This window comes from Anoplophora glabripennis, unplaced genomic scaffold (genome assembly GCF_000390285.2).
Source record: "Anoplophora glabripennis isolate ALB-LARVAE unplaced genomic scaffold, Agla_2.0 scaffold15, whole genome shotgun sequence".
In the NCBI taxonomy this organism is placed as follows: domain Eukaryota; kingdom Metazoa; phylum Arthropoda; class Insecta; order Coleoptera; family Cerambycidae; genus Anoplophora; species Anoplophora glabripennis.
Genome location: NW_019416279.1, coordinates 522,608 through 534,771, shown reverse-complemented (window position 1 = coordinate 534,771; position 12,164 = coordinate 522,608). Strand labels below are relative to the sequence as shown.

Sequence of the window (12,164 nt, the reverse complement as noted above, 5' to 3'; positions counted from 1 at the left end):
ATATCTTTTATTTGAAAAATGACTTATTTTCAAAGCAACAAAACTACCCTGTGTAATTTAGGTATGTAATAAATACGTTTGTATCCTCTAGATCTAGAACATTATACAAGTACCTATAGGTACTAAGTATTTATATAAAAATACATAATAAATGTTATATTATTAATATAAGATAATAAGATATTAGGTAGCTTTTATATAGTTTCCATGGGAATAAAAATAGTAATAAAAATTTTGTATTTAATTAGGTAAATCTTTGAAATCTGCGACATAAAATGTTTCATCCATTTAAACGCAAAATCCTTATTGTTATAAGTATACTATTCTTATTGTACAAAAACATCAAAACTTTCGCTACAAACGTACTTTAAAGAAGCTTTACGCGTTGTTGGAACGTAACCTTTGCATTTTAACTCCTCTCATCTCAACACTGATAAAGTCGTGGTTTTTTATTAAAAAATTCTAACCGTTAACAAACCTAATTTTGGCAAATTAGAAGAATCTGCTCTTACGAAATTTGCTTCCATTTTTTAAATTTAATATGGACAAACGCTAAAACAATCTGTAGATGCAGAAACTCTGGAAGTAGCGCCAAGCCGACTGACCGTCCCATGCGGTGACGTCATTGCATTGCCACGGCTGAGACAAATATTCGCATTTAAAAAAATCATATAGCTTGAAAACCGCTCAACGGATTGAGTTGAAATTTTCAGAATCTCCAAATCATGAGCAATACTTTGTGTATACAACATAAGAATGGTTTTCAAAATTTACTGAATGACCCCACTGGGCATTTTGAATTCTTACCCCACGGTAAAAAATTTGTACTATCAATACGTTTTACAACGGTTACGTGGCAGAGCTGTGGCGAAACAACTAATGGTTCTTGCACCACGACAATGTGCCTGCACACTCAGCTTTGTTGGTTCGTCAGTTTTGCCCCAAAAATCAGATTATTTTTCTCTCTCACCCTCCTTACTCGCCAGACCTGGCTCCTTGCGATTTTTTCTTATTTCTGAAATTAAAATCGATGCCGAAAAGACGCCGTTTTCAGACTGTTGATGACATCAAGCCGAATTCGTCATAGACTTTAAACTCCATTTCAAATGAAGCTATCCAAGGCTGCTTCGCGAAATGGAAACATCGTTGGGAAAAGTGTATGAATATAGGAGAGGAGGGTTGTTTGAATTAGGATAAACTCAAGGAGCAACTGGAACAAAGTACTGAGTACAGAATAAAAATACTACAAGGGAATTTGAAGCGTAAATTGTAAATAGCAAGGGCCCTAATGCAGAACCTTGAGGACCTCCTCTTCTAACATTTAATACCTGAGACATTATACCATTATATAATATAAACATTCCTTGCATTCTTTAAATAATAATTAGATAACAGTTGAACGAAAATCCGCTAAATTTTAAAATAGCTAGAACGAATTTGTTATTAAGAGTATCAAACAATTTGAATAGTCGAGTAAAATTAATAAAAATTGTTTTTATCGTGATTTAGATACACATTAAAAAATAGCACAATGTAAATTAAAAATTACTTTGGAATAGAATTTTGAATCAAATTAAGATTTTAACAATAAAATGAGCTAAACAACACAATTTTTGGTTAGAAAGACCAAAGTATGTGACAATGAGAACATACGTTATAAAAATCACTCTATTCGTTGTTAATATTACGCATGTCTGAATAGGGTGAATACAAAGTTGTGTACAAGAAGATACCGACGCGCATTTCGGCCTCTGCTGTCAGAAAACAATCCATTTATTTAGTTGTAATTGGGAATTGATTTTAGTTGCTATTTGGTGCACTATGCTGTACCCATATGACACTTATAATTTAGCAAGACAATCCAGAATTGAATCAATGTTATATAAGAATTATTTATCTAACAATACTTGAGTTAACATTATTCAACTAATAGTGTTATTTCAACACAATTGACTGTAGACCTGATTTAACAAAAAATTGTGTTGATTTTGGGTGAAAATCTACCCAAATTTTTTATAATAACAACTATGGTTAGTCTTAAATCCTGATCGATATTTAGGGATAATATTATTAATAGGTAAATGTCTTCCTTTTTTATAAATCCATTACTTTTTTTATAAATTGTAGATAACTAACTTTAACTAACATTTTACTTTAACTAAAAATATAAGGATGATAGGAATAGAGAGTTCTTTAAAGAAAAATTAGTATGTGACAAATGGAGGTAAGGTAAACACAAATTAATTGTCAGTACATTGATTTCATTGCAAGTTTAATCTCAGAAACAGTTTCTAAAATGCCTGTATCAGTAATAGATACAAATTCAAGTGAAATTTTAGTACTACAATTGATATTGGTGTGATAAAAAGAAAGTATATCATCATCTGCATAAAGTTTTGGTATGCCCTCAATAAAATAATTAATATCTTAAAACATTTGACTGTAAGATAAATTATAGATATAGATAGTTTTAAATTTGACCACAATCTCTATAACCCTTCCGAAAAGGTGCCAGGAAATTCGTAAACAAAATTATTGGTGTCTTAATATCTAAAACTGTCCTGAAATTTATAGACTATAAACATAAATTACGAACACAAGGAAAACGTGATTACAAACAATTTTTTCAACGTACCCACGTCAAAAGTGGCAAGTATTAGCAATCTACAGATATTTGAATATTTAAATTAAACAGATTTTTCAAGAAACAAACAAATTCATTTAAAAGAGTAGAGAGTCATTCAGGGAAATGCAAATAAGGAACATTAATTTCAAGTAGATTGTAAGTTTACCTAAAACTATTTTAGAGCAAAAACTTTAAGTGATACATGGAAATTTTTTTAGATGAATAATCGTTAACGTGATTCTGTTTTGATACTTTCCGTCATGTCATAGGCAAAGAAAAATCTTCACATTTTCTTCTAGCACAGGCGTGGGACTGTTTGTTTATTTTAGTGCTTTCTCAGATCTGACAAATGTTGATAAAACAAACATGTACCATGCATAAATTGTGGTTATGCAATTAGCAACTATTAATTACGTTTAACCACTTTCATGTCCCAACTTTCATAGGAGTATGGGATCATCAATTAGGATTGCAATTGGGAGTTCAAAAATTACTCAACTTCAGCTATTTTTATCAAAAATCAAATATTTAATTCTTTTTTATTATTGTTTGACAAAAGTGAAATTAGAAGCAAGGAAACAGCTAGTTCAAGCAATTTAATTTTCTTAGATTGCATAAATCGCATATGAAAGAATCTATTAAAGGCACAGTAATTTCTGTTTATTATTTTATGAACTACTTGATTTTACTGAAGTATACTAAAAAACTTCAGTAAAAAGTTAAAAAATAAATTGATTTTCTTAACTTGAAGTCATCCGATGCTAATAACATCATCTAGAGGTGATTGGAAAGAAAACAAAAGAAGGGATTCGAGAAAAACAAGCCCCTTATTGAAAATATCGAGTTTATTAGCAACTTTCTTATTAGTTTAACTTAAAAAATTCGGCAGAAGCATAATTTCTAACTTTGATAAATATTGTTCAAGATAAAATTACATATCCAATATATTTTCTCGCCATAGTTTTTGAATTAAGAAAGTTTTTCCATCAAAACATACGCAATAAAAAATTTTGTGCGGTTGAAAGTGAAATTTGAAATATGTGTATAAATAATATCTATTTATGAACTGAAAAATATCGTTTTAAATATCAAGACTTTCAAAAACATAGTAAAATTCCTATCACTAAATGACTACCGCCCCAGTCACATACCTTGAAACGGATATCCAGTAAAATACGGGGACATATTCAGCGCAGATACGGCCATTTACCACCAAAATTACCCAAAAACCCAACGGGTTTCCGCGCACTAGATAGTTAAGCCCGAATTACACCACAACCACCGAAAACTAACCACCGGCAAACCACTAGACCTTACTGAAACAACCAACAAAAGACGATCGTACTTGGAGTCTTACTTGACGTAAACTGACCAGAGCCAACATTGATGACCGTGTGGGTCTTAGCTCATGGGATGGGGCGTTGCGGCTCGTACCATCGAGCTTTCTTTTGTTACTCACCAGCACAGTGGGGATTGGCTGGTCGGGTCATGGGTGGAGTTATGGTGTTGAAGGAAGTCTCTCTAAGCCGCCCGAGCAAAGGACCACCCTTGGTGACGGCGAGTCTAGCGAGGAAGAGTTTGTTTTTTTGGCCGTCGCGCTTTGTCTCAGGTTTTCTTCCTATGCTGAATTTCGATGGTCTTAATGGCTTTTTGGTTGGCTCCAAATTGTCGATTTCCCACGAAAGTGAAGGTGATAATTGCGCAATTAATATTTTGGTTTGCGTGAAATTGTTTGCTGAAGAAGAGGAAGGAGAACGATTTAACTGCACAGTAAATTCATTTGATATTTTTATTTTTCCTATTGGATATGTCAGAAATAAACATTTCATAAATAGTCACTACACACACAAATATACTCAACATGATAGGTTTCAGTTGTCCACCTTGTAAGGTATTCATAATGCAAGAGAACTATGTACGTTAATTAACTGCTAACGCGATGTATCATTACTATCTGCTGTTAACAATCGTAGTGAGCACATGTCTGCACCTACTAAATGGATGTATTAATACCAAAGTCTAATCCAATCAATTCTAATCAACGGTCGCTGTAACGTTAATAGAATACAAGGAAGCTCTGTTCGATTGACGGTTTATCTAGTGAACTGTGATTGTAACAGTCACTCTAGGGCCCTATTATGTACCACGTATAGGCATTACACTGAAAATTTTACGGATAATATGTGTCTTGTTTCATTTTTCAAAACTCAATAAAAGTTTCGGAAGATTTACTGAAAATTCAATAAAAAATAATATTCAACGTATTTTATATTGAAGTTTTGTTACTGTTTAAGAAGTTTAAGAAAAAAATACTGCACTACAAAACTTTAATCGATAAAAGATAATGCTTCGTCATCACTGTCGCTGTCGCTTGCTTTGTAATACCACCTTTAGGACGATACTAAAAATATGTACAAATAAAATGTTTTCAGGTACTTAAACTAGAACTGACGTGTTTTTAATCATGTTTTGTTATTTTTAACAACGCATTATTCGTTCGTAAATAATTATTTTCATTCTAGGTTGCCAAGTATCGTTTTTAAATTAAAAAATAGAAACTTTCTTGCAAGCGCCAACGAGTAAAGAAACATTGGAAAATCCAATAGGGAACCAAAGAGTATAATTAAAATTTCAACATTTTGATAGTTTTCGACATCTTTCCTGTAAAAAATTTGACCAAAATATTAAGTTCAACGTATTTTATATTGAAATTTTGTTATCATTAAAAAGTTTAAGAAAGAAAACTATGCTGCGAGCTGTGTAAAATACACTGTCGCTGTCGCTTTAAGGCTTTACTAAAAAAATAAACAAATAAAGAGATAAATGATAAATTTTCCATCTTCAACAATGCATTTTTCCGTGCGTAAAAATTATTTTACACTCACTATAGTTCAGATTAATAGTTGACTTAAACTTACATGAATTTTGAGGTAAATTACCGGCAAGGTGTCGACTTGGAACTTCCTGTTGCAGCCCTCCCAAATTCTGTGGAGTCCTTTACGACCAAAGTACTGATACTATCAAACATAGAGTTAAATGATTTGTTCCAGTCTGTACAAATGAGGCTAAGAGAAGTGCGGGATTTGGCATGCGTCGTAAAGGTGCAGTGAGATGAAGGATAACGATAATTAGAACTGGAAGGATGTGAAAATGACACATGTTTTGTTATGGCTGTAATTATAGGCAAATAAAGAATTGTTCGTGCATAGTTTCTTCAGTTTGTTTATATGTATATCCGAAAGAGTTTGTGAATGTGTTGTTACATACCTACTACTTTACTGCTAAAATTGACATAAATGATCACAAGTCACGTTAACAATTTTGTTTGAAATGATTTGTGCCTTATTCAGTAGCGTCCGTTGTCCGTGTATGTTATCATTTGAATTTATCTGCTTCCATCGTTTTATTGTTCCTTTTGCTTCAATATTAAATCGTATACATATATGTCAAACTAATCATTTGTTTTCACAGGTAAACTTTTACCGCAAATAAAATTTTGAGATTAATACTTATTACTTACTCCAGAGCAAGTTGACTTTATTGCAATGGGTCATTTTCGAAGTCATGGATATACTTTCTTTATTTCCATATCTCATGGATATTCTGCATTGAGCAATTTCCAGACGCAAACACCGAGTATGACACTTTCTTAAACCGAAAATATGATTTCGTCAAAAAATTTGGGTTTGCTAAGGAAAATCTAAGGGCAAACCAACTGTACATACAGAATATGTCATGAATGACATATTGAATGAAACAATTCGAAGTATTTCTCTAAAGTGTAATACCTACTAAATTCACGTTAATAGTTCACATTGATGAAACCACTGAGGTTTAGGGATTTTTAGTTGCTACCACAAGTTCCTTGGATAAGACTATTCAGCCTAACTTATACCTAGCCTACTGAGATATAGTCTTCTAAATATACAAGTAGAACAGAAGTTTTATTCAAATAATTTTAAAATTATTTTTTTTAGAACTTCAAATTTTATACACTTGTTTATTTATATAAGGGCAATTTAAATATAGAATTTGGCACCACTGGCTGTCCCGTAACATTTTTATATGTACGCCAATGACACACAAATTACATTTTTAAAAGTAAGCACTATTTTAGAAGATTTTTTGCCTCTTACAAAATTTTGATATCGTTTATGGCTTTCGAGTAAAATTGGCATTTTTTTTTTCTTTTAATTTTGGGCAAAATTTGGTTTCCTTAGTTCTTAAAAATTATTTTTTACTTGCGGCTTCAAGGCGGGGATTATTATTGAAAAACTTTCCCTTTAAAAAAACTAAATTAACTACATTTTTTTAGTCTTAGTATTATCAATCAATAAAATAAAGAATCAACACTACTATTTTAAATAAACAATATCAACTAAAATATAAGAAAATCAACACTAACATTTTAAATAAACCTAAACTGATATTTGTAATCACATTAAAATGATATTACACTAAATGCTCAAAGTGACCTCCTTGTTCTTGAACGCAAGCAATAATTCTTCTTAGGAAATTAAAATGAATTTTATCCAATAATTGTGCATTACCTACCTCCCATAATATTACTTTTATTTGTATTCTTTCCCGTAATTCGTTTTCTGTATTTACTGGAAAGCTATAAACTGTGATCTTCAACGCTCCCCAAAGGAAATAATCACGTGAGTGTAGGTCCGGGGATCGAGGTGGTCATAACGGGGCATTATTTCCTCTACCTATCTACCTGTTAGGATAGTGCTCATCTAAGTATTGCCTTACCGATAATGCAAAATGGGGAGGAGCCCCATCATGCATGAAAATTATATTCATTCGTAGTGCTGTCGGTAACTCTTCAAGCAGATAGGGTAATCTCGTTTGGAAAAATTCTAAATAATTTTATGATTGTGGGTTCAATCTAGCAGGTAATATAACAGGGCCAATTAAAACATTACCAATAATATCAGCCAAAATATTTATTTTAAATTCATGTTGGGGTCGATTGCATGTGGATTTTCATCACAATAAACATGTTCATTATGTGAATTAAAAATATTTCTTCTAGTAAAAGCGGTTTTGTCTGTAAACAGGATTTTCTTGTGGATATTATCGTCTCTATTTCTGAGTTCGCGAATACTTTGACTAAAAGCAAGACGTGACGGAGGATCTATTGGTAAAAGTTCTTGAACTGATTGAAAGTAGAATGGATGTAATAACTGGTCTTTTAATATTCTATTAACGAAATTTTTTGAAACGCCAACCTCTGCCGCTAAACGCCTTTTACTTGCGAAACTTCGACTCCTTCTAAAATTTGTTTCTCCAGCTTAATAGTTCTAACCGTAATTTGTTGTCCGGAATAGCCAGTGGCGCACAGGCACTAGAAAGAGAAGATCCTGTATGTTTGTTCTCACCAAATTCTATATTTGCATTGCCCTTATACAAAAAAATATGTGTATCAAATTTGACGTTTCTAAAAAAATAGTTTTCAAATTATTTGAAAAAAACTAGGTTATTTATTTTATCCAACAATTGTATACAGGGTGTCCGGTAAGTACCTCCTAAACTCTCGGGAGTGTATAGGGGAGGTCAAAATAAAACTAGTCCTTCCTATAATTTTTTTTCCTAATGTGCCCCCTAACGGAGTTATGGGGGGTCAAAGGGGTACCTAGAAATTAACGTTTAGGGTTATAACTTTGAAACCACCCTGTATATTTTAATAAAATTTTCGTACGTTGTATTACACATGGAGCTCTACGATTTGATGCTAAAATCAACTTTTTGCTATTATCAGGTGTCCAGAAACGGACTGGCCCTATCANGAGCAACATTGGAATTATTGCCGGCGAAATCAAAGGAACAGTACGAAATCGCTTATAGACGCTTTTCGGAATGGTGCAACATTAAAAAGGTCCCTGGGAAATGTAACGAAAGTGTTTTACTGGCATATTTTGAGGAAAAAGCCAAGATATGGAAATCGTCAACGCTGTGGTCAAATTATTCCATGATCAAAACTATGTTAAAAATAAAGCAAGATCAAGATATAAGCAAACATTATAAACTTATTGCTTTTTTAAAACGGAAGGGTGAAGGATATCAAGCAAAAAAGTCAAAAGTTTTGACGAAGACGCATATCGACAAATTTCTCACAGAAGCAGAAGACGAAAAGTATCTGATGATGAAAGTCGCAGCAATAGTGGGTGTCTTCGGGGCGTGTCGCCGGGAGGAATTGTGTCAGATGACCATCGACAATATCGAATATTTGGGCACTTCGGTTGTTGTGACCATACCAGATACTAAAACGAAAGTGCCTCGGACTTTCAGTGTTGTTGGTGAATTCTATTTAAACTTTTTTAGAAAGTATATGGCACTCCGGCCACCCAACGCTGACCATAGACGACTTTTTCTTAAATATATGAAGAATAAATGTGTGAAGAATCCAGTCGGAATTAACATGTTTGGTAAAATGCCTGCCGACATTGCAGAGTTCTTGAATCTACCAAATCCTCAACTCTACACCGGACACTGTTTTCGTCGTTCATCGGCGACATTGTTAGCAGATTCTGGTGCAAATCTTACTACCATCAAGAGACATGGAGGATGGAAATCTTCGACGGTAGCTGAAGGCTACATTGAAAATTCACTGGAACAGAAGAAGGAAATTGCGTGCCAAATACTTCCTACTGCTGCAACTACTAGCAAGACCACCAGTACTACCAGTAGTATTTCTACAGAAAATAGATGTGTCACACATGTTGACAGTAAAACCAACTTAAGTATGATGACTCCGCAGGGAATTACAATTTCAAATTGTTCTAATTTTACTATAAATGTTAATAGTAATAACTAGTTAAAATGTTGGTTTATACTTATTTAAAATAAAAAGTTGTTCATGTGTTTGTTAAAACGTTTTATTAATTTTCAAAACAAAATTTAATTAAACTTTGATTTACTTTTAACACTAGTGTTAAAAGTAACTTACTTTTAACACGCGTGTCAAAAAATGACATTTTTAACATCAAAGATGACAATTAAAAAGAACAACTTTTAACAGTTTTGTAGAAAAAAAAATTATTTGAAAAAAACTAGGTTATTTATTTTATCCAACAATTGTATATAATGATACCATAATTTCGTTGGTTTTAAGGGAATAATGTGGCCTATAAGTCACTAGTGAGTTATAAGTCATAAGTCACTAGTAAGTTATGGCTTATAACCCACTAGTGACTTATAGAAATCATAAAAAGCCAAATGTTTGGTTTATTTTTCTAGTTTTTATTAGAAAACCAATTTGAAACAGTAATAAGTCAACAAATAACCTAAAATGCTACAAACTTACAATCTACCTACTTATTAATGTTATCATTAACATTTATGGTAAAGCCGTAATTTGATGCCAAAGGATTATTGGAACCATTTTGTGATTGTGGTAAATTTATAGCCCCTTGTGCTTGCTTCAGGAGTCTTCACCCCTTGTATCTTTTTAGCAATCTCAATTTTGCTGGAAATTGACTCTTCTGTATAACCTTCTACCACGGTAGATGACTTCCATCCACCGTGGCGTTTGAGTGTTGTAATATCCCCTCCAGCATTGGCCAAGTAAGTTGCGGATGCTCGACGCAAGCCATGCCCTGTATATAAATTAGAATCTGTCAAGCCCAAAAATCGCGCAACGGATTTTTGATAGCTTATTAATACCAACACATTAACGTGTACATTTTCCCTTTTGAAAATTGCAAAACAACCTTTTATGATGACATTTTGAGGCCTCAACTTAGAATATTTTCTAATTAATTCAATTGGATTAACCCAAAATCCTTCATTTAACACAGCGAAGCTTCTTGGTTTGTTCGTTTTAGTATTTGAAATCATGATGTAGATATATTGCCCTTTGTCCTCTATATTGTCTATGCTTAGATGGATCAATTCCTCGCACTCCTAATATCAACGCCACCTAAAAGCAACAATTTTAATAAATATTTAAATAATAGTTAAACTATTCAGTAGAACCTACCTTACTCATAAGATGATCTTCGTCTGGGGCTTCAAGCAAAAATTGTTCGATTTGTTCTATTTCTAAGACCTTGGATTTTTTTGGTTGAAAATGTTTGTGCTTAGACTTTAGAAATGCCATTAGTCTTCCGAATTTAGAAATTTCAATGTTCTTGTAAACTCTCAAAATTGACTTCAACATGGAATATTTAGTCCACAATGTGGATAGAGCTAATTTCTCACTTAAATTGAAAAAATAAGTCAGCAAGACATCTTCATACCAAAATCTTCAACCCCTTAAGTGGGGGTGCCATCCCCTAAATTTTTTCAAATGGGAATGGGGGTCAAGTGGGGGGTCATTAGAAGGGGCTTTTAATTCTCTATACATCGATTCTTACTTTTTAAAAATGCAGCTTTGAAAATGCGAACAATATCTTTGATGAGAAATGCGAAAATCGATTTAATTTTACTTCAAAACTTAGGTACATTCCTTCAAAAGAATTCGTTGTTTTTTTTTCTGATTTGCGAATTCTTTAGCCTAATTTTGGTGAGCAAAAAATTGTCCGCTTTTTGTTTCGTATTTAGATAGGCCACAAGAAGTTGCTAGATAACTGTCTTGTGACTTGTAGTTGAAGAGTACCAATACTGCCGAGTCTTTTAAATTGATTAATTATGGTGTACTCAATTCCAGAAAGAGTAGAAATTATTGAGCTTTTTTTCAAAAACAATGAATGCGGAAATCGGGTCGCCGAACTGTTCAACCAACGGCATCCTGAGAAACATGCGTCTGGAAAAATTGTTCGCGAATTGGTGGCCAAATTTCGCGAAACTGGCTCCGTTCATAACAAAAAGAGGCAGGTTGAAAATCCGGTACTAAATGAACCTACGGAAATAGCGGTATTGGGGCAAGTGGCAATGGATAGTACGCTGAGTACAATGCAATTGGCTACTGCGACAGGAGTGAGTCGTACAAGTGTCCAACGAATATTAAAAAAATACAAATTCCATCCTTATAAGATTCGGCTAGTGCAAGAGCTAAATGAAGACGATTTTGATCGTCGTTTGCAATTTTGCGAAATAATGACTGAACGAGCGATAAACGATAATTTCCTCTTTAATGTGTGTTTTTCGGACGAGTGTACGTTCTTCTTGAATGGTTTAGTGAATCGCCATAATTGTCGTTACTGGGCTGATACCAATCCAAGGATTTTCCATGAGACACACTCCCAACACCCCCAGAAGTTGAATGTATGGGCAGGTATTTTTGGAAATTCCATTGTAGGTCCTTTTTTCCTTCCTGGAAATTTGACAGGCGATATGTACTTGGATTTACTACAAAATGTCATCGACCCAGCTCTAACAAATATCATAGAGGACGACCCTGCTTACAATGAACACGAACTGATTTTCCAGCAAGACGGAGCTCCTCCACATTACTCGCTCAATGTGCGCAATTACCTAAATGAGACGTTTCCAGGACGCTGGATAGGACGAAGAGGTGCAATTGAGTGGCCCCCTCGGTCACCCGACTTAAATCCTTTAGATTTCTTTCTCTGGGGGCACATTAAAAGCA

The 12,164-nt window shown here is 33.4% G+C and overlaps 1 protein-coding gene across 1 annotated transcript in view; it reads right to left on the bottom strand.

The window, feature by feature from the left end:
* The window catches only part of LOC108905256 (protein gooseberry), a 48,392-nt gene extending 44,424 nt beyond the window's left edge, over positions 1 to 3,968 (bottom strand). The window contains exon 1 of the mRNA XM_018708060.1: positions 3,778 to 3,968. Coding sequence (XP_018563576.1) covers positions 3,778 to 3,832 — 55 coding nt within the window. The 5' untranslated portion in view covers positions 3,833 to 3,968. The remainder of the gene's footprint in view (positions 1 to 3,777) is intronic.
* Positions 3,969 to 12,164: the final 8,196 nt, after the last annotated feature.